General features: G+C 44.1%; 1 protein-coding gene across 5 annotated transcripts; it reads left to right on the top strand.

The window, feature by feature from the left end:
- Positions 1-212: 212 nt before the first annotated feature.
- LOC123069898 (2-oxoglutarate and iron-dependent oxygenase domain-containing protein CP2) lies at positions 213-18456 on the top strand. Of its 5 annotated transcripts, none has more exons than XM_044492864.1 (10): positions 216-687; positions 4893-4940; positions 12262-12438; positions 12522-12672; positions 12786-12872; positions 13457-13495; positions 14485-14609; positions 14950-15068; positions 18033-18144; positions 18239-18456. In XM_044492864.1, exons 1-10 carry the CDS (start codon positions 361-363, stop codon positions 18272-18274), a joined length of 1221 nt encoding a protein of 406 aa, XP_044348799.1. In that variant the 5' UTR covers positions 216-360; the 3' UTR covers positions 18275-18456. The 5 variants fall into 5 exon arrangements, with proteins under 5 accessions (XP_044348803.1, XP_044348799.1, XP_044348800.1 ...); XM_044492865.1 differs by having other exon boundaries at positions 18033-18140; XM_044492868.1 differs by lacking the exon at positions 4893-4940 and having other exon boundaries at positions 213-687.
- The last annotated feature ends 5305 nt before the right edge of the window (positions 18457-23761 follow it).

Below are 23761 nucleotides of genomic sequence, written 5' to 3' on the forward strand. Positions count from 1 at the left end.
TATAGATTATAGATTATGCTCCCTCTTTGTAGGTAGTCTATATTGACATTTTTAGAATGACTTATGAACAGAGGGAGTAGACGAGTAATTCTTACATTTGAGGTTTGAATAAAACACCCTCTTTCATTTCATCACGTGAAAAGCCAAAATTAGTTTTCTATTTTTCGGGCACAAGACAGGCTGTCCTTTTTCCCAGGCGTGGAGCCGGGCATAGGACTCTACCCAAACTGCTGCTCTTTCTCCCCGGCCCTTGGGACGCGTGAGAGCGAGGGACTCGGCAAAACCCTAATTTTCACCCAGTTCGGCCCTTCCAAACCCTAACCCTAATACGCTCGATGTTGTAATCCCGCCGCGTTTGCCATGGCTCTAGAGGGGCCCGCGGAGCGACGGGACGAGGGCCAGCAGGGAGGGATGGCGAACGGGAATGGCGTGGCTCCGCCGCCGTCGCGCATGGCCGGCCGGCCGTTGGGGGCGGCTGCGTACTCTGACAGGCGGCTGCGCCTCAATCCGAACACGGAGCACAAGCCGCAGGACTACACCGACGTGCGCGGCGAGTACGCGCCAGCCGTGTACAGCGCCCTGGAGCGGCACCTCCCGCCTAGCCTCCTCGAGGCCGACCGTGATGTCAAGCTACACTTCATGCGGGACATACTCGCGCGCTATTGGCCCCATGGCGAGCGAAACAAGGTCGAGCTCTCGATCCCTCTTTAGCTACTGATTTATGTGTATATGGGACATATGGACATACTCTTTAGCAGCGGTCGACAGTATCATTCGGCAGTGGGGCCTTGTGGAGGAGAGTTGGCTATGAGAGGAAGTCTGGGGTAATATTGGCACCACTGGTCGCTGGAGGTGGTGGGCGAACTAAGGGTATCTCCAACACGGATCCTCGAAACGCCTGCATACATCCGGACTGTGCTGCCCGGACGCACTTTGCTATCCAAGGCGGATCCGTATTTGTCCGTCTGCAAACCGGAAGCAAACCAGGGGCTTTGCGGGATTCCGGACATTTGGCGGAAGCATTGCTAAAGAAGGTGATTAGTTAGCATGTAATCTACTCGTACGCATTAGAAAATGACCATTACTCCACTCGAATCAACATTAGGCATATTCTTTTTTAAGTTAAGTGTCGGACATTTGAGGTATAGGGTTGGATGGCAGGCTCCCGTATCGTGTCCGTGGAAGCATCCGGACGCGGTCCACAGACGGATAGTGTGTCCGTTTTTGGGGATAGCGTTCGAGGTGCCCTAACTGCTGCAACTTGCAGAGCAGAAAGCAAGCAGATGCGGTGGAAGATAGCAGTCCCGCTAATGGCATATTTGGGTGATGGGGCAGCTGGTACTTGGTGAGGAAAAAAAATTGCGGTTGGTAGGAGTGTCAACTGATGAATTGGATGCATATTTGTCAAGGGGCACTCATGAATTTGAATAGGATGTTATAGCAAGTACAATAATATAAGATGTTTTAGATCACCAAAGTAGTGATCTAAAATGTTTTATACATGTTTACAGAGGGAGTACTATTTAGATACCCCTATAACTTAGGCGATGACATGCAACACGTTCCTTATAGCTCACCTTGCGTACAATTTATTTCTATCACCTAAAGGAATATGACATAACATTGAGCTAAAAGATACCATCCAAATATGTATATTGTTTTATCAAATTTGAAGATGGACATGAATAGTTTTAAAAAGATTAGGAATGTTCAGATCTTGCATTGTACTATATTTCCATTCATAATTTTATGCAATTTCAAACACAACTATAAACCTGGAAAAAATCGTTAATCGGATGGGAAAATAACAACCATATTTGTATTCTATCAAAAGGGTAGTTGAATATTACAGGTATTTTGTATCCATTTGGCAGCCCTACGAGTGGGTACTAACATGGAAGCAGTCTAGTGGCTAGAAAATTACATGACTTGTTTTGTAGAAAGGTTATATGTGGTCCAGACAATCCTTTGTTTCCTTTTGCATGTTATAAATTAAATTTTGCACAATGTTTGTTTGGCTATTGGTTTTGCTTGATTTTAAGGGAGTGATAGTCTGTCATCTACCAGTGGCAACTGAATGTGATAAGGCTGTCTCTTATCCGAGTAACAGTCTCTCATCTACTAGTGGCAACTGACTTTGTTTAATGAGAGTTATTGCAAACGCCATTCTCATAAGCCATGAATTCTGGTGCACATATAATTTACATGCATCCATGAATAACTTGTGGTAATTTTTGTTTGAGTTGTGTAATCGAGTGCTTTATACTTTATTTATTGTTCCATCTGTCATAAATAAGTCACGTTCATACATGGATCTAGTATGACTGCTGTTCAGTTTTTACCCAGTCGATTGACACTCTTTCATGAGTCAACACATGCATGTGAAGACATAATATTTTTCTCCCGAATGCATCTATCACATTCAAGCTTTTTAAGCTGAGTAATTTAGCTGTGTGGTGATGTGGTTTTATAACTGATTGATCAAACCTTATGGAAAATTATGTTCATGATATCAACAAGCTTTGGTAGATTTAAGATTATATACTGGTAAGCTCTTTTTTAAAAGCAACATCACTAGGATTTATTGGGGTTAGTTTGACATGCTAACATTGTTTTGTCCCACACGCATAATTAGCTACATTGTTTTGTCCAAGACATTTTAGCTACAACCGGGTGTAGTTACCCCCTACCTATTTGCTTGCCATGTGACCCATATTCCTCCACCCAAACGGGTTAGAGGATAGGTGGAAAATCCAATAGAGTTATTACACGTGCAACTGACCGGATATCTTATTTATTCGTTCAGAAAAGAAATCTAAACAACCTGCCGGGTATCATATATAGGGCAAGCTAGCGTGACAAGCTTATACTCTCTAAAAGTTCCAGTATATATATACTCCACACTTCCGAATACTAAGGTTGTACTATATTATCTAAGCTCTCTGTAGAATCCTAATATCCTCCATACTAACTCAATTAGCCAATCAATGTCTACATACTCCATATTCTCCAGAACATATCTTGGTATATACTCCATACTTCAATTCTCCAAACACAATGGGAGTATATGTATTGTCATCTGGGCCCAGAAAGCAAATTTTCAATGGTATTTCTTAACCTGGCCCGTATTGGCCCGCCCAGAGAAGTGACTGTAGCTTCGACACTGCACAGGTACAGCCTGATTCAACAAGAGCGATATAGAAAATCAATCTACATGTCATATAGATGCCTCTAAATGGAAGACCATGGTGCATACCTTTTTTCTGTTGATGTCGTTTTGATCTGGTTGGAAGAGAGGAGTTGTTTGGATTGCATGCGTCATCTAGATCCAATCTTCTTTAAATACTACGTATAAGATAAGAGACAACCTAACCGGTTGGTTGAGCCAAGAAAATCGGAAGCTCAACAAACCACCAAAGAGGGTGCAAATAAATCGACCTTTTCTCCACCCATGGCCCGTTAAGGTAACCTCCGATCTTGCCGCAATCGGATGGTGGCGGAAGTGAAGGTAACTACACCTGGTAGTAGTATGTATTTTCCTTATATATATACTCCCTCCGTTTCAAAATAAGTGAAGGTAACTTTAGTACAAAGTTGTACGAAACTTGAGACACTAATTTTGGGACAGAGGGAGTATATATTATTCCTAAGCAATGTATATTATGATGCGTGTGATATATACTTATCTAGCATAGCAATAAGCACAAGTACAAAAGAGAAGTAATTCAAGTTTTTACTACAATTTTTATTTTTAGTTATCACGGACATACTACTATTTTCCTTCACTTGTAAGTTGTAACATCAGTTTTTTTTAAATCTATGTTTTCTTAGATTTAGCGATTTGATTAGGTAGGGTACTTGGGAATATTTTTTTTGGGAATGAAACGTAATTCCGAGAAGGGGAGCCTTGGTGCAGCGGTAAAGCTGTTACCTTGTGACCATCCTGGAAACAACCTCTTGCAGAAATGTAGGGAAAGGCTGCGTACTATAGACCCAAAGTAGTCGGACCCTTCCCCGGACCCTGCGCAAGCGGGAGCTACGTGCATCGGGCTGCCCTTTAATGGAACGTCATTCTGAACACTTGGGTAGTAGGAGTAGAAGTTGCAGGTAAAAATAATGTCCTTTTAACTTGTGATATTACTTGCACCTGCAATATCAGTATGGACTGGCAAGTGGCAACGCAGCTAGCCATACAGCGACGGTTTTGTTTGCCAGGTCCAATATTTAATCAACTAAGCTGTAGAAATGTGGGGCTATATTTATTACTTAGCAGCAGTAGGATTTGTTAGTACATATTTAGGCAATTTAGACGGAGTTGTTGCATAGAGATACTAGATTAGAACAGCAATATTGCATCCTTCATACTCGAGCTCAGTTTTCATTACAAAGTCTGATTGTTACACTGGAAGTGAGCTTTGTATATTCACAACTGGATTATGAAAATGTCAAAGCAAAACAGTGTAGGGAGTGTTTGGTTCCATTGCTTAGTTGGGCAATAGCTCGGCTAGCTCATCTAGCAGCTTTCACTTTGATAACCTTGCTTGGTCAAGATATTTGGTTCTTTTACTTTACCAGCCTTATCCTGAAAACTACTGTCAGGAATTGGTCTCCGCGAGAAGTTCGCCATTGGAAGCGAGCCGATTTGGCTCTCCTGAGCAAGCAAGGTTTTCCTAGCCCACCTAAGTCAGCTGGCCCACAAAAGCTAAGATATTTAAATAGTCCCTAACACTCAACCTTGCCCGGCAAGGATATAAGTACTCTTGCCAAGGATCTAAACGCTCCCATTGTAGTTGAATTTAGCTTTGGCTTGCTTCCAACACTTCAACCTTGCTTCTTGTTGTGCCCTGTTACTTAAGTGAGCTTACTCATATGATGTATTATTTTTGGTGTAGGTTCATAGGCACAAAGAATACAGGCAGAAGATAGTCCACCTCTATAAGGTTTGCAATTTAGCATGGACTTACATTCTAAATATTTTGAGATGGATAACTGCCAATTTTATTCTCGCGTGCACATACATTTGCAATTAGAAATATCCAACATGCATATAAGTATACCATTTGGTTTACAACTTTTGATTTTTTTTATGAATTGTGCGACAACAAATGTGTATGGCGCAACGTGTTTGTCTTGTACAACCAGCCGTATGTTAGAATCGACACGTGTTTTGCAAAGTTTGTTGTTTGTTTTGTGGGCTGGATTGGATAGAAGCCTGTCTAGTGCGTAGGGTGTTTGAATTTTCATAGTTAAAAAGTTACAATCCATCATGCCATGTGAATTTCATACTTATAAATGTTCTTATCGAGCATGCCATATATGTGGAGATCCTTTTAGTTAGGCACATGAATATGGAAGTAAAGATGAGTTGAATTACATGCAACTTAGTCACAGATGTAAGTATTTCAGTGTAAGCATTAAGTTGACAATATTATTTATTTTAGTACAATATCTTGACAAGGCGTAGCTATTAGAATCGCCATGCATGTAGATGGGCACAAACACTTTCTAATTGTAGTTAAGGCCTCAATTTGCTAACTAAGTAGAAGAGAACTATCGAACATGGAGTATCTGCTCCTAAGCTCAAATGCTCCTTGATGAACAAATTAAAAAAAATAGTAAAAAATTCAAAAAATTCTGAGTTTTTTTGGTAAACTTCGACAAATGTTTTGTATGCTTGCAAAATTTCAGCACGAAATGAGATTCGTGGAAGTCAACCATCATGCTCGATGCATTGATTGCCTTGACTGCCCATGCTACCATCATCATGCTGAAATTTGGTAAGCATGCAAAACATTTTCTCGTGTACCTCACCGCTGCATGGCAAAAGGTTACCCCTGCATTGACTGCCTTTTGACCATGGCTGCTTGATGTGGCTCGAAAGTAGGAACGGCCGCTGCATGTCTCGGCTGGAATTAACTGCCCAAGGCATGGACAAATGCGAACAAGCGAGACTAACGTAAGCGGCCTAGTAATTATGAACGGGGCTTCATGGCTTTCGGGCCCGATAAACCCGGACGGAGGTAGTAACAAACATGGAACATGGCAATAATAAATGTCTCCACCAAGCTTGCAAACATACATAGAAGAAATATAAGGATGGGTATTGTATAATGCAAAGCATGGGTCACAAGTGCATGTCCGTGTGATATAGGAATGATCATGACATGCAAAATGAACATGGTAAGGTGGGCACAAAGTGTGAAATGAACAATACCCCATAACCATGTGAGTGCCATGTAGAATAAGGTCCCGAAGTCGTGTTGCAGAAAGGAATGGAGGATAAATGCTCCATGGTAGAGCACATCTTGGTTGCTCTCAAGAGCTTGTTTCGTCTAACTCGTGTGCTTGCGAGGTTGACGAATAAGCGTGGGTGCCCACACAACATTGAAAAAGAAACAATGTGTGCGTGTGATATATGTACGCATCATCTATCATGTTGTGTATGTGTACGTTGGGTGTTAGCACAAGATATGCAATGCTCAAGTAAGTTTGATGCATGATATAGAAATACGACATCCATCATGAAATGATTGTTGTTATGCATAGCACAATGGGGATTCAACCATAGTGCATCAATATCAACACGGGTATTTGTATTCATGATAAGCATATCGTGCACACAATGATGGGAATCATGCAACACATAAAATCAGTCAAATTCTCCTAACATGTATGAGGAAACTATGGGGGCTTCTTCATGAGTAAGTGTAAGCATGTTGCAAGCAAGACAAGTGCTAGAAGCAAACACGTGGAGAAATTGGATTGACATATAAAGTAATGCATGGTCAAAGCGAAGTGGTCATGGTATGGCATATGACAAATAGTATTTGTAGGATGCAAAGCATGCAGTATGTTCACACTTCACAAGTCATGCAAATGCCATTAACCACAAATTTGTCATCCATGCCATATTTGCAAATTAAATTGCATTTTATGGGATAGGCATAGTTATGACGATAAGATGTCAATGATGTAAGTCAACAATCTTATCCATAGCATATGGTAAAGCAAGAGGATTATCAAACATGATGTGACCTAATGAATTCTCATAAGATATCCTATGCAACATAGGATAACAACTAATATACTCCACATGAAATTATCATACTGATCATAAATGGGTAACAAGTCATCACATGAGAAAGTCAAACTAGCATGAGGCATGACAATAGGGAGACCATCATAATGCAAGCAATCAATATCATGATAGTCCACTAGTGGGACAAGAGCACTCATGTGGTGTATTTGTGGTGGAAAGGACCATCTTGTGGTCATCTACATCATCTTGATGGAACCATGTGTGTGTGTGTGTTGGGGGGGGGGGGGGTCTCTTCTTTCACCATGGCCATTGTCTTGTCCAAAGGAGGAGCGAAGTTGTTGAGGATCAGGGCGTCATCGTCCACGAGACCTAGCATTAGAAGACACAATAAAGGTAGAGGCTAAGTTGTTAGAATGAGGGATGGCCTCACATGACCTATCAACTACTTCACTCTCTCAATATGGTGGCTCCCTCCCTCCCTCAAGGTTGGTGCACTCAGTCACATATGGTGGAGTCACACATCTAACTCATGTGATGGTGGTAGCTCTCACATGGAAACTGGAGCATCTAATCAAACATAGGGGTGGTAGTGAACTCTATTGCTCTCTCAAAGTGGAATGCACTCAATCTCACATATGGTGGAATGGCTCTCATCCTCACATGGGATTTGGTCCATCTTGTAGAACTTGGAGTAGCATTGGTGCACACGTCTCCATAGTCATCATACACCGCCTTGGTTGAAGGGAAATTCCGATGCTCAACCATCTCATCACTGTCACCATAGATGAAGGCCATGTGGTGTGGCTCATCATCATTTGCCTCCATGACCAAAGGGAATATCCCATGGTCGGCCATCTGGGCACTTCCGAAGATGGAATGGTCACCCTCGTAGTTGGTGGTCGACGTGCTGTAGTTGTCGGAGCTTCTTGTGGGTGATTGTGTCGATGTCGGTGTGATCTTGAAGAAGATGGTAGCTCAGAAGCATGCACACTTGAGCATCGTCATGAAGATGATGTTGAAGATGTGGACGACTTGCATTTGTTGAGCATGTTTTTGATGAGCTCAATTTGCGCGTCCATCTTGGCGTCGATGTAGTCCCACATGGCATCGAAGTGGTTCTTGTTGGTGTAGATTGGAGGTGATGTGCCTTCCCTATCCATGTTAACACTCTAGCTAGGTACGAATGAAAAAAATGAACAATACCAAAATTACCTCTTTTCGATGTTGTATATGGATCAAGGGATCTCACAATTGACAATATGAAATTAGTGCACTTGGTAATGGACCTTGTCCAATCTCACGCCTACACAATAGGCTTATAGTGGAGCTTGGTAGGGATTAGTGGCACGAAATCAAGCAATTTGAAGTCCAAGATATGTAAAAGTTGGAAGAAAACCACAATGAACTCAAAATGCTATGCAAGTTTTCACAAAAGATATAGAGGCAAAAGGAAACTCACACGCCAAGATAATGGGGCTTGTGTAGCCAAAGAAATGAGCATACAAGATTTACCTAACAAAGATTAAACTCGTGTTGGACAAACACAAGGAGACGATAGCTTGGTTGTGCGATAGAACTTGGCACCAATCCTACAATACAAGTGTAACGTTTGCCTACCAAATGTATCCTTGGTACAAGTATCTTTGTTGCTCAACTCTTTTGCTTATAAGCTCTTTTGTGACTCTTGCTCTCTTTTTTGGCCCCTTTTCTTCCTTCCACCACTTCCATTGAGCCTTCACCAAATATGCATGACAAGTATCACAATATGATTCATGAGAGTCACTAAGGTGCTCAAGTTCACGAGGCCCGATAACACTTGGATAGCTAGTCGCCTAGTCTCAATGGGTGTAAAGGTATGCTCAACTAATGGTGGGGCTATCAAGGGTAATGGCAGGGGAAGATAAGTGTGTTAAAATGGATACCTTTGTGAGCGCAATACCTTTGTCAAGGTTTGAGGTTAACCGACCTTGCTTCCATTGTTGGTGTCAAAAGTATGGATGGTCGAAGTCGTTGGTGAGCTTGTTGGTTGCTTTGCTCGATGGAGAGGTACCAGCTTTCCTTGGTGAGGATCCCCAAGGTCGAAACCGACGAAGATGCATGATTTTGAGTCATCGTGGTTGAAGGCCTAGGAGAAGATGCCAATGCCACACTGGCAAAAACCACAACCAGTAGTGCAAAGAGAGTCAAGCTGGGGCCAGATAGCAAAGCTTTGTGTGTAGAACTCATCAATAGTGGAGTCACCCTGCTGAGGAGCATGCTCTTGGCGAACCACAAACATGTATAAGGCATCACCAAAAGGCTTATAGCGCTGGCGAAGAGAGTCCACATTTCAAAGACGTAATAAGGCCCATAAAATCAGAGGCAAATTGAGGCAACACACTAGCGACTCATTTGGTTGACGATTTTTCCGCCGTCTTCTGATTACAGCGGCTTAGGATTACGTTACCTGTGTTTGTTTGAGTCAGACTGGTTTTGGGTCCCTTGTAATCGGAAACGGTTCTTCGTAAAACCAAAAACAGCACATATGGAGTGGTATGGAATAACCCTGTTCGTCCGTTATCGCTCCCCTCTCTCAATTCTCCGCCCGCCCGATCTTTTCTTTACCACGAGCACCCAGTAGCAGCCTGCAGCACCGGAGATCTTCCTCCCCTTCGTGGGAAGCAACACTGGGTCTCCCTTCGCTGCCGTGAGTCGCCGCCGTAAGCAGCGGCGGCGCCGGCGATCCCCCTCCGCCGTGATCAGAAGCGCCGCCGATCTCCACCATGGGCAGCAGCATGGTCGATTTCCTTTGTCTACCGTGAGCAGCGGCGCCACCATGAACAACTAGCGCTCTCTTATTTGGCCGCAAGCCATCCCAGCAGCCGAGCATCTTCTACAAGGCTGGCGGCGGCAGACCACGGTTTCCTTTTCCGTTGCTTGAACCAAACACATCGTGTAATCGCTCAGTTCGTGAGCTAATACAACGTATTCTAATTACAATACTGAAAACAATACTGAAAACGTTACATGTCTCCAACCAAACGCGTCGTAGATGTGAGAACATCCGCAGCACGAGCATCATCATCTTGAGTAACTGTGTAAGAAGACGAAGCATCCTACCAAGTGGGAAGAGCCTCCTAATAGGCCAAGACTTGCTGTTCATAAGCATGAGTTGCAGCATCATCAACAACCTTAGCTGCATCCTTATTAGTAGCCTGAGAAGCATCTGCAACAAGAGCTGGTGGTGTCGGCGGGGTAGCAGCAACAGGAGGAACTGGCTGTGGCGGCTAGGGGACCTCGCCGGACAGAATGCCCCAAAAACGAATGCCACGCATATGAATGCGCATAAAGGCAATGGACTCGGTGTAATTAGTACCATAAAAAAATCACCGAGCATCAAGGAATGGCGACATAGCCCGACGATGAAGACATTGGATCTTTTTTTTTCTTATTTCTTCTTTTCACGGAGAGCCGACGCCCAAGTCAATATAGGCACCCAAACCGTGTCCCGAATCAACCGCTTGATCCGGCGTCGGACCAACTCGGGCAGGGTCTAGACTAGTGGGTCAGCGCAGGATGTTGGCAGGCGGGCGGACCAATCGGGCGGCAACGCGATCGGGTCGAGCAGGCCGGTTGCCTGCGTCAACGAATCGAGGTAGGGAAGGGAGCCGGGTGTCTAATCCAGCGGGCGTTGACGTGCTTCAGCTGATCCAGCAAGAAGATGTGGGCGAGCTAAGCAAGTTGGGCGGGTGTTGACCGCAAGCCTATCTAGTGGGTGCCATGCGGCAGTCGTGTTGATGGGCGGCGGTTGAAGGTCGAGATACGGCAGCCTTCACGGGAAACGGCGGTGGGGAGACGTGGTGGGTGAAGTGGGCAACAACAGCCGTAACCGCAATGATGGGAAGTGGAAGGAGCGACGATCGGCAAGAGATGACGACGGCGTGATGGAGGATTCAAGCATGAGTTGTGCGTGCAAAAATATTAACGTAGGCTCTAATACCATGTTAGGAAATGTGTAACTTGTATTTCCTGGGGGCCAACAACTTTCATCGTACTCTTCTCTCCAAAGAGCAACTCTTCTCAAAATCTCAAGAAAAAGGTGCTGACTTGGATTCCCATTCTAAGGATTCTTGTGGTTCCGGGAATCCGGTTACAATAGAACCAGGAACGGGGAGCTCTCCCCTTTTTCTGCCAAAATTAAAATTTGCTCCTGCTACTTAGCCTAGAGCCTTGAGCATTATACAAGGATGTGCTGTAGGAGTAACCCGTTACCTTACGGGTAGAATTTCCACGACATGGGCATTCTTCTTAGAGAGAATTATTGCAGTAGGATAGTGGTTAGGTATATTTCTAGGTTTTCACAGTTTTAGCCTGTACTTTCATAATGATACCATGAGTGCTTTAGACCGTCCACAAGATATGTTTTCGGATGTTTATATATATATATGTATATATAGGGAAAATACATCCTACCACCCGGTGGTAGTTACCCCACATGTCTCATATACTATCATGTAGTAGTATATATACTACTTTATCATTCTACATATATTAATACACTATATCTAAGATATTTCAAAGCAAGTTACACGAAAAAATTGCATATGAGCTCATAGGTTCTGTTATATTTGTGAAATACGTACATATTTGTACGTGAAAAAGAGTATGCTCAAAATATGGTACATACTACCTAAAAAGTAGTATATATACTACCTAAACATTGTTATATACTACATACTACACGTATATACTTGGTTTTGACAGATACTACATACAGGGGCGTAGGCAGGCCCCGGGCTGCCCTGGCCGTGGCCTGGGAACGTAGAGAGCCAGCCCTTCGTTGACAACAGTACCATACTGTAGCTACAGTGTTTGCTGTACCAACGAAGCTGGCCTGGGTGGTGGGGAAATCCTAGCTACGGCGCTGACTACATACAATTGTATATATATATATACATAGAGAGAGAGAGAGAGAGAGAGAGAGAGGGAGACACACATGGATAGGTGGTAAATATGCAGGAAGCCCTTACAATGGGGAAAATATACAGGCTGAGCATGATATAATTCTAAAAGTATTGGCTACCATGTGCCACAGGAGTCACGACTCAACATCACCATTTTGTCAGATCTTTTAAAATATTTTAGATAGAAGTGTGGCTAGTAACTGGCCATGGTTTTATTTTTTGGAGGACTATTTCTTTCCTGTTTGCTTGCTTGTAATTCAAATTTTTGCCTACTTACAGCCACTTCATCAAGAATTGTACAGCATGCATCCTTCGGCTTTCTTCTTACCAACATTCCTTGAAGCAGTAAGAACCAATACAGAAGAAAGCATTGCAAGTATAATGACTGAACCAATTGCTGGTGTTTTTTCATTTGCTATGTTACAGCCCAACTTTTGTGACATGCTATTGGAGGAGGTATGGTAAAGTAATTAACACCCAACTTAGCTCTTATGAAGGCTTTTTCTACAATGTGAAAGCAATTATTTACATCTTTGTAGGTAGAGAACTTTGAAAAGTGGGTTCATGCAATGAAATTTAAGATAATGAGGCCAAATACAATGAATAAGTATGGTGCTGTCCTTGATGATTTTGGCCTGGAGGCTATGCTGAATCAGTTCATGGAGGAGTTCATAGCTCCAATTTCTAAAGGTTATTTGATTTATTGCTGTACTGTTGTAGATAGGAAGAATCACTATTGGTTTAATTGTTTCAGCATATCTTTCCTTCCACATTAATATTATGTTCTTTGTGTCAACCTTCAGTTTTTTACCCTGAGGTTGGTGGAGGAACATTGGACTCTCATCATGCTTTTGTTGTTGAATATGGGAAAGACAGAGATGTTGAACTAGGTAAAGTTACCATTGTTTTTTTCCAAGGATGCCGCCAGAAATTTTTGAAGTCCTCTGTTCTTGAATTGTGCATGTCTGGATGGGTGCCTTTTAGAGGGATACTCATGCTGTAAAATAAGTAGGGTTACTGTCTGTGCCCCCCCCCCCCCCCCCCCCCCCCCCCCCCCCCCCCCCCCCCCGCTCTTTATATTGAGGATAGCACATGAGACAACCTCTTGGGCCTTCTTTCAACTCATATATCTGTTTGAACAAAGTAAAGCCACATATTAGATCTATATGTGGAAGATACTCATAGTGGCTCTTTCTACCAAACGCGAAGGACATAGCTCATTTGGTTAATGTGGACTGATACAATATTGCTGTGGTACTATTGATTTTTAGTTTTACCATCGTGATGATCATGGTCTGCAAGAAGTGTATATATCCACTATAAAAACTGGTGCTCTTAAACTGGCCATAGCTGTCTTGTGATTTTATGTTTCCTGCCTAGTGTATCAGTGACTTTCATTTCCTTGTCACTTGTCAGCTGATGATTCGTAGTGATTGTTATGTTATGGGCCTTGGCCTCATTTGTCTCAGAATAGAAGCTCGTTTTCATGTCAACTCGATATTCCACACCCTAGGTGTGTCTTTTTTCATCTCCCTCTCTTATATTATAGTGGTGATGTTCTAGTATTTGTTTCATATCTTTTGAGAACTTTTGAACTGTCGAAACTTTATCAAGCCTTAACGGGGTTTCCAGACAACATTGATACACACAATTGTACCTATATAGGAGGATTTTCTATCAATAGTTACCACATAACCTGTTTAAGATTTCAACATTGTAGAAGTTCCCAAAATCATGACAAAAATACTATGACACTAGGACTATAATGTAAGATGATCTAATGGATTGATTGAAAAAACACGACTTCCTGTGATCTGGACAGAAAAAAAAAACCAAATAGTTGAGTTCATATATATGTCGAACTGAGCTGAAATGATTGTAATTTTTGCCGAGGTCACATAAAGTCATATTTTCCCAATCACTCAGTTGGGTCATCTTATATCATAATGGTGATGTTCTAGCCTTAACGGGTTCTGCAGACAACATTGATACACACAATTTTACCTTGTAGTATGCCTTGTAATCCAGCATTATGGCAAGATGACCTTTTTTGTTTGATAATTTTCAAATCAATTAGTATGCTCTGTTATTCTGTGCTCGTTTCTTTGAAAAATATATGATGTACTTTTGGTTCACAAGCGTAGCTGCCTGCATAATTGCATAGGGCGTATCTGATATTCTAGCGCAAAATAAGTGCGTTGGTCCCTCTATACCCCACTATATTTCCTACATGCATCATCAAATATAACACTTAAGATATAATAATTAGGGGTATTGGGTCACTTTCAATGTTCTCTTGGTTTATGCGCAAGAGAAAATATGCCCTGATTTTTGGAAAGGAGAGCTGTAATTACCAGAACTTTCATTCCTTCTATTTTTCTTTACTTACATTTTTTTGGTCACTTCTCGTATGACACTTTCTGCAAGACAAGTCCATCTGCTTTGCCACCTCTTTAGTGCCTAGAGATACCATCTAAGCAAGTCAAATATTCGGACTTGCAGGTTTCCATGTTGATGATTCTGAGGTCACATTAAATGTTTGCCTTGGCAAGCAATTCTCAGGTGGTGAATTATACTTTCGTGGCATCCGTTGCGAGAATCATGTGAACTCAGAAACACAGCACGAGGTACATAGTGTTTGGTAACTACTGTGAACTAACACAATTATTGTATTTCTTCTTTTAAGATTTATATGGTTCTCATTTGTTTGTCCATGTGCCCATGCATGCTGGGTTTTGCCATCTTTGTTGATACTGATTAACTTGAATGCATTACTTCTAAAATTCTCGCGCATGGAATTTGACATCAGCTGTTGGCAAGATAGGGATGTTGAGCTGTTCACATCAGTTATACAGCACCTGCAAATCAATATAGTTCATACTTTACCTTTTTTTTCAAAGAAATAATTATCAAGTATAGGAGGAAGCAATTTCAACCAAGTATTCCCATGCCTGATCTTGGCTGCAGGAAATGTATGATTACTCTCATGTTCCTGGACGAGCTGTACTTCACCGTGGCCGTCATAGACATGGTGCTAGACCGACATCATCAGGGCTCAGAATGAATCTGCTTTTGTGGTGCAGAAGGTATTCAGATCTCTTCTTGCAATTTCAATTTTGTCACAAGATTTCTCAGTGGCCTATTTTTGCATCTGGACATGTCCACTCTCTCTAGCCTTCATCGCCATAGTTAAATAATTTGCCATACATGCATTTATATACTGTGTTATTATCATACTTCCCCACTATGATATTTTTTTAATGTTCATATCTTAATGGTTTTGTGGGTTACTTATATTTTTGATTCCTTTTTGTATTTATGTTGCTTGTATTTTAGTTATGCAACTTTCCGTTGTTGCCAAGAGTTTATAGCCGTAAGACTTGAGCATTTATTTGGTTAGAGCAATTTCATTATAGGATTTGTGCGCTAATCTCAAGCCTCTTTAACAAGCTTAATATTGAAGTAGCAACTTAACATATTCCATGGGCTCTAGCCAATATAGCATGTACATGAGAAGTAGTAAGATAGGAATCCGTATTGAATAGGAAATACATAAGAGATCATACAAGACTACAGCTATCTCTCTAACACCTTCAACTGAAACTAATGTTGAAAAAGTGGATAGACAAAAAAATCTGGAGAAGCTCCAGGGAAAGACCGAACATAGAAGGGACATGGTTCATCAAGAATATAACCTCAGAAACCGACATCTGTAGGCCAACATGACAATAACAATGATATTCCTTATGCTCAGTACTGTAGCGTATACAAACACTCTCAACATACTGAGTGGTCAGCATAGTGTGCTCACAGGGTGCTACAATCACATGCATAGCACACACAATCAAAGAGCTGAAGCCTAGACTAAACAGGTACGCTGCTACAAAGATTCTAAGAGCAGGAAAAGGCTGAATACTAGTTAAGTTGGCAGTAGAAATGGCCCAAGCCCCAGTCTGAAAATGAGGTGGAACAGCAGAAGCAACCATTAGAGCAAGAAGATGACGCGTACCTGAGCATGAGGACCAGGGCAAGGAACTGAGAAAGGGTGCCCTGCACAGAATGACAGTGACAAAGTGGTCTACGTAAATTGTATCCTCCAGAATCAACAAGAAAAGCAGGAATAGTGGCAATTTTTAATCGTGTACGGATCATTGTGGCAGAACTCCTGTAGATAGATAATATCTCACTAGGGAAGACATGAACACACACACATACATGGCGAGAAAAATCATCTGAGTATATACAAAGCAGAAGTGAAGTAGCACCAAATTTAGATAATAAGGGACGCAGATGCTTTTAGGTCATTAATAAGATGTAAAACAAAATTGGTTCCATTTGACCCTGTGGCATGTCGTATAACTGTTGCATGACTACCGCATGCTCAGATGGTTGTTGAAATGAGAACCCAACAGCTTTCCATGTATGCATGAAGTATTTTAACATTGCAGTTACTTCGGAGTTTTTCATCCGTCATCTGATTACAGCGTCAATGCATACCGATACATCTGTTTGGTAAACGTTGTCTTGTAAACAATACCCCGTAAATTGATCCGGCACTATTTACAGGCTATTCCGCCCAAGCACCCCCCTCCCCCCCTCCCCCCCCCGTATCGGTTCCCGTTACCGCAACGAAGCTCTCTCTCTTTTCCAGCGAGCGCTCCCTCCCCCGTCCCATCTGCCCCGATCTTCTCCGTCGACCCTCCTACCCTCCTGTGGCGAGCAGCAATGTCTTCTTCCACCCGAATCTCCTTTGCAATCTCTTACTCCATGGATCCCCTCTGCCGCCGATCTTCTCCGTCGACCCTCCTCCGACGAGGAGCAGCACGAGCACCCACACTGTTCTCCGTTTTTGTCACTCGAAGTGCTTGTTGCGAGCAACCCAGCCATGCGAGGACCAACCAGCGTCTGCCTGTTCCCCGCAGCGCCATGGGCCTTCCATGCGCCATTACCGATACATGTGGCGATGGACAGAAGGTTTCCTTCTGGGAGTCGCCTTGGCTGGAGGGTTTTAGGCCAAAAGTCATTGCTCCAAAGATTTTTGAGATTTCACGCAAGACGGGGGCATCTGTTGCCACAGCCTTGAGGGATGGGCACTGGATAAACCAAATTGACTACCATAACGGCCTCACGCTTGAGCACCTCCAACAATTCTTGGCATTATGGGAGAAGCTTCTGAATGTCATCATTCAGCCTGGTGTCAAGGATACCATCCTTTGGAAGTTAACCAACGATGGCCAGTACTCAGCTAGGTCTGCTTATATGGCGCAGTTTGCTGGCCTTACTCGCTCAAGCTTGCATGCCACAGTCTGGAAGGCTTGGGTGTCCCAAGTGTAAATTTTTTGCCTGGCTTGTCACTCAAAACAGAATTTGGACTGCCGATAGGCTCCAACAGCGAGGATGGCCTAATCGTGACCGATGTCCACTCTGTAATCAGATGCAAGAATCTGTGGCTCACCTCCTCTTCAAGTGCAGGTTCTCTACTAGAGTTTGGAATGAGGTGTTTGCCTGGCTTGGTCTAAATATCCCCACTACTCCTTGGCTCCGGTTTAACACGGTCAAATCTTGGTGGGATGCGCTACTCACTAACAATGGTCAACCCACGAAAGCTCTATCTTCCCTTCTTCTTGTGGGATAGGAACTTTGGAAGGAAAGGAATGCGCGCGTCTTCAGGAACAAGGCGGCGCCGCTGGCGATCATCATGCGATGCATCAAAGAAGAAGTGTCCATTTGGGCCATTGCGGGCGCCAAACATTTGCGTGATGTAATGCCGCGAGAGTAATTGTTTTGCCTTTTGACCGCTTGGCGGTCTGCTTGTAACGAAACCTCTTCTTAATTAATGAAAATGGCAAATCTTTTGCCTTGTTTCAAAAAAAATACATGTGTCGAACCAAACAGATTTCAGTTTTTACCAATACAGTTAACAGTGCCATTGTAATCTGATTACCTTTACGTTTACATTACCTTTTCCCAACCAAACACATCCTTAGTTATTACAATTTAATGTTACTAACAGGAGCCTGCACAGCTGAATTATTGCTTCTTTTGTTCAGCTCCGTGTTCAGGGAGATGAAGAAATACCAGATGGGTTTTTCTAGCTGGTGCGGTGAGTGCCAGCGTGAAAAGAGAGAAAGGCAGATTCAGTGCGTCAAAGCGACCAAGTTGGTAAACTACTCTTTAGAACACTCGTACGCTGTCCATTTGGCAGCTAACATTCTGTTATTAGCTTCTAACACATTTCTGCTTTACTTCTGAACAGGCATTTCTTAGGGGTGCTGGAGGGGCAATGATTTAAGTCATATTTACTGCATGTATTTTATGCAATCCTGTATTATATTAAACATCCTTTGATCATTTGGAAACGTCTAGTATAACTGTTGTCCAATTTCCAGCTCGTATTTTGTCAGTGTCATTGCATCTTATGTAAATCTGAACTTTCCTGCTGCATTGCCACACAAGCCATGGGTTTTACTTTTATAGTGTTTCAGTTGTACTGGTGTATAAAGCATGAGTAATGCTAGAGTTAGAACCCCCTTCTATGTATTCTACGGATTCTAGTTACGTATCTGTTTCATATTTGGAGATTAAAGGGGAGGAGGGGCCACCCTGCTTTAACATCCTCATATATACGTCTAGGATTATTGGTAAATCATCTATAGCAACAAGATAAAAAATATCTATGGGTCGGATACAAAGCAAGGTGTGTACTCGTGTGAGAACTTGTTTGTTTCCACTGTAGCGGTGACTGAAAAGACTTCTGTATGAAGGTTGGTTATTTGGTAACGTAGGCATGGGAGTGTCGAGATCGTTGTAAAAAGAGAGCAAATTGACTTTGTAGTCATATCTTCAGTCCGTATGATTAGAGTGTTGGTACAATCTGAAGAGACATAACTAAATAAAGAGAACAAAAGGATTTGGTACTAATATTCTGCACGTATAATTAAAATTTTATACATATACCCTTCTTTTTTAATACATATACATATACCCTTCTCCAAAAACTGCATGACGTGTGCCAAATAAAATAGCTTAGACGAGTTTATGGAACAACTTATTGGTCCAAAAACTCTGACATCTCCCAAATCACAGCCCGCGTTGAATAGCATAGATGTGATTATGAAACAGCCTATTTGTCCAAAACCTCCATACATGTCCAAAATCACATAGTCCGCGCTAGATAACATGTCCAACACCATGACATGTCCCAGATATCTTTTGGAAGAGGAGGATCACGTCGTCCCTCTTCATCATGACATGTCCCACTCCTAGATAACATGGCTCATTAAATAGCTTAAACTTGTTATGAAACAGCGCATTCTTCAAATAGTCTTGATGCTTTTCTGCGAAGAAGACATCTTCCATGCACGCATGTGGTAGTAGCTTTAAGAGGAGGCCTTGAATGCAAGACACAAGCCCCTTCTCTATTTAGGCTCTCAAACTTTTAGATTAGTCATAGTGAGGAGTAACTTAGACTAGTAATATGCATATGTTATTAGTCTATGTTACTATCTTCGTAGTGAGCAGTGTCATATGTGTAATAACATGGAAAGCTTTATTTATTGGGAAACACTTCGTGTCTATAGTCTGATAAAAGGCCATCATCAGACCGCTACATTGCCATCGATTCTAGTAGTAGAATCTTACCGTCATAGATGCCCCTTAATTTGGGATCCCGTCGACCGGGCCTAGGGGAGCTAACCATCCGCGCACGACGTCCTCCCTAATCACTCGCGTGCATCCCGTTTCCCTTCTCCCCTCGCCTTGCAGTCAACGACCTCGGCCGCCGCCAATCGCACCACCCCTACCTCCCTGACCTCGATGCTCGTTCCCTGCTTCCCCGACCTCGACACTCATCCCCTGCCTTCCTCTCAACTCGTCGTCGATCATCACAGGTAGCCATCTTGCGCAGATTTGTCTCCTCTATCCCCACCTCACGTCACAGGCCTAGGCATCTATATATGTCTTCGTCAAGGATGCAACAGGTGGTGGTGAGTCTCACCAACTGTCAGGACCCCGACTCAATGCCACATCGATCTAGCATGTAACACCTCATATCACTTTACGGCCTCACGCACGGTATTCCTACGGGTGTCGCCTTACCTTTGCCCGGGACCGTTTGCGCCTTTTGGCACACGTATATGATAGTGTCGCTAGCATCCATATGGTAAGGAGCCCGGGCTGACATGGCTAGTCGTAAACCCAAAGCGGCACAAACTTACAGGGACAGGCATCCATGACCTAGCATCGAACGTGTCGGTCATCAGCAAGTGAATCCGGGCTGTAGCACTGGGCTAGCAGGACTCCGGTAAACCGGGCTGTAGCGGGCTAACAGGACTCCGGTATCCATCGCGTGACATTTCCCCGAAGGGACAGACACAGGAACGAAGAAGGACACATGCCGGCCAGCCTAAGTGTTCCGGAGCAGTAGCAAGCTACCAAGGCTCAGTGGAAACACTAGGAGACATTTCCCGGTAAGAGAGGCTACTAAGAATAAACAACTAGATAGTCAGATCCCACACATACCAAGCATTTCAATCATACACACAATATGCTCGATATGTGCAAATACAACAAGGCATCACAACATGACTCTACGACACAAGTACTTTATTTAAAGGCTCAGAGAGCCATACATAGCATACACACAAGTATGGGTCACACGACCCAGCATACAAGTCATACAGACATACAAGCCAACAGCGGAAGTAACTTGTCTGAGTACAGACAACTAGTAAAATAAAAGAGGCTTGGGGAAGCCTGGCTATACTACATGGTTCTTCACAAGCTCAGGATCACCACCTGGGCCTCAGTCTACTCATCGATGTCAACGTCTACGAAGAACCCATCAGAAGGGGTTGCAGCGTCTTCTGAAAAATGTAAATTAAAGCAACATGAGTACAAAGGTACTCAGCAAGACTTACATCAGATCCTACATACATGCACATTATCAAGAAGGGTTGGTGGGGTTATTGCAGCAAGCCAGCTTTGACTCTTGGCTAAGCTATCCTACGAGACACCAACTTGAAATGGTTTTGCGCACACGAGTCCACTACACACCACTTCAATACACCACCGAGGATCCACCTCCGTCATCCTACGGAAGAGCCATCCTCGGCACTCACGCTTATCTTGAGATTTTTAGTAGTATCCATTTACTTGTCTATGAACTGTATAGGCAACCAAGTAGTCCTTTACCGCGGACGCGGCTATTCGAATAGATAATGTTAACCCTGCAGGGGTGTACTTCTTCATACATGTTTCCACCACTTAGCGTCTGCACACGACATGTGCTCGGCAGACTTCAAGCGAAAGCCGACGTGGGTGTAGACCACGACCTACCTAAACACCTAAGTCTCTAGTCCAGGTTTATCGCCTATCCAGGTTCCATCCGCAGGGAGTCCGGCCGAGGTTTCCACATACGGCCCCGAACGATGTGTACAGGGTTCCCGAGATACCTAACGGGTATCCGGTACACCGTGCCACGTACCTACCGCATCACAGCCCACCCCGCGGGTCAGCGCTGTCCACGGCCTCCAGTAAGCTACAAACACCAGAAACTACTTGCAACTCCTGGACAGAGGACTAGGGTGAATAAGAAGTCGAGCGGGGTCATATTTCAGGGCCCAATGCATGGTAGTAGCTGAATCTTAAATCACACATACAGATCTCAGTGCTTAAGGTCGGCTTCAATGAAACAACCCACCATGTACTCCTACATGGCCTCTCATCGATACCTTTACCAAATCGTGTTCAACACATCACTCTCATTACCGGCATGATCATTTCACTCTAGCCCATCACCCAGATGAACCAGACCTGACACGACTCTAAGCAAATCAGGCATAGCAAGGTAGGAACAACACATACATATGGCTCAATCAACTCCTACACATGCTAGTGGGTTTCATCTAGTTACTGTGGCAATGACAGGTCATGCAGAGGAAATGGGTTCAACTACCGTAGCACACAGCAGTTTGAAACGCGTTGTCTTAATGCAGTAAAAGAGAGCAGAAGCGAGAACATGGGATTGTATCGATATGATCAAATGGTTGGTTGCTTGCCTGATGGGTCGGTGCACTGGTATTGTTCTTCGTTAGGGTAATCGTGGTACTCCTCGGGGGCAGAACCTGCCGCAAAGAGCACCGATACACAAACATCACCAAACAATATGCAACAATATGATGCATGCATGAGACATGGCAAAATGAGTGTATTGGGCTAATGCAACTAAGACCAGATGGGTTTGAACCATTTTGAATCAAAGATTCAAGTTTCAAACTCATAAATGGCCCTTATAAGTGCTTTATCTTGTTCTGCACTAAACATCAGGTTAACTTGCTTAAACATGCATGAAACCAGTACAGATGGATAGATTGGATTTTTCTGATCATTTTTCATATATAAAACTTTGCATTTGGAGTTACAGATTAATTTCTATGATTTTTTGAAGTTTGTGGTATTTACTGGAATTTCCTGTATAAAAATAATTCCAGTAAATAAATTACTGCGTCAGCATTACGTCAGGATGACGTCAGCGGTCAACGGAACAGTCCAGGTCAAACCTGACTAGTGGGTCCCGTGTGTCAGTGTAATTAGTTTAACTAAATATTAATTAAAACTAATCTTGATTAGTTAACAGGGCTGGGCCCCACCTGTCATTGACCCAGGGGGGTCAAACTGGGCCCACCCGTGGTCAAACGAGGGGTCAGCGGGGTCAACTCACCGGCGTTTAGCCGCCGGCGAGGCCGAACGCGGCGGCGAGAGTGGTTTTGTGCATTCCGGCGACCAAAAGAGCCGCGGAGGGCATCTACGTGTAGCTGGGAGCAAGCCGCAGCTCTTGGTGGTGGTGGTTGAGCTCGGGGTGGCCGGAAACGGCGCCGGCGACGACCTTGGCGGTCGCCGGAGTTCGGGTGATGATGAACCCGAGGCTACGGAGCACGGCGAGGCTCGTGGTGAGGTGCTACGGGTTCCTACGAGTGCGGTGAGTGCGTTGGACATGGTGGTGTGGCCAGTGGGTGGCCGGAGTCACGTCGGCGACGAGCTCCGCGGCGGCGCGTGCGGGTGAGCTACGTGCAGTCGCTACGGGGCTCGAGAGCGAGAAAGGAAAGGGGGAGAGGTAGCTGGGCTCACGGCGGTCTCGAGGGAGCAGACGGCGCGGTCGGGGACGAGCTGGTGCGGCGGCGACGGCGAAGGGGATCTCCGGCGATGGCGGAGTCGGGCGAGGTCGATGCAGAGGCCTCGGGGCAAGCGAGCGCTCGGGGCTCGGCTAGCTCGATGAAGAGGAGGGCGGCGGAGCTCCTGGACACGACGGCATGATGCAAGGACGACGGAGAGCTCGACTACGGCGACGGTGCGGCTACGGTGGCGTCGGCCATGGTGCGGGAGAGCGAGGGAGAGAGGCAGGGGAAGAATGGATGTGTCCACGGGGTTCGGGGCGCGACGTGGAGGTCGTCCAGGCCAGCAGAGAGGCGAGGGGAGGAAGCAGGGTGACGGGCAGATGCGTGGCGCGGGCTGGTGCCGCCGTCGAGCACCTGCCTGCCTGCCTGGCGAAGGCAAGCAGCTCGCTGGAGCGGCTGCTGGGCTGGGCCGGCTAGGTGGGCTGGCTAGTTGGGCTGCCAGGTTAGTTCCCTCTCTCTCTCTTTATTTATCTTTTTTATTTATTCTGTAACTTTGTGGACTTACTAAAAATACCTAAACAACTCCAAAATTCACCAAACTGCTCATGGCCATTAACTGGAATATATCCAGCATGGAACATTTTAGTTTGGGATTATTTGAGCAT

This window comes from Triticum aestivum, chromosome 3B (genome assembly GCF_018294505.1).
Source record: "Triticum aestivum cultivar Chinese Spring chromosome 3B, IWGSC CS RefSeq v2.1, whole genome shotgun sequence".
In the NCBI taxonomy this organism is placed as follows: domain Eukaryota; kingdom Viridiplantae; phylum Streptophyta; class Magnoliopsida; order Poales; family Poaceae; genus Triticum; species Triticum aestivum.

What these genes read in the sequence shown, in the direction of transcription:
- LOC123069898 (XM_044492864.1), top strand. Translation starts at nt 361, where the DNA reads ATGGCTCTAGAGGGGCCCGCGGAGCGACGGGACGAGGGCCAGCAGGGA. An exon ending in CCCATGGCGAGCGAAACAAG is followed by an intron (nt 688 to 4,892) that starts GTCGAGCTCTCG and finishes TTTTTGGTGTAG; the next exon opens with GTTCATAGGCACAAAGAATA. An exon ending in AGATAGTCCACCTCTATAAG is followed by an intron (nt 4,941 to 12,261) that starts GTTTGCAATTTA and finishes GCCTACTTACAG; the next exon opens with CCACTTCATCAAGAATTGTA.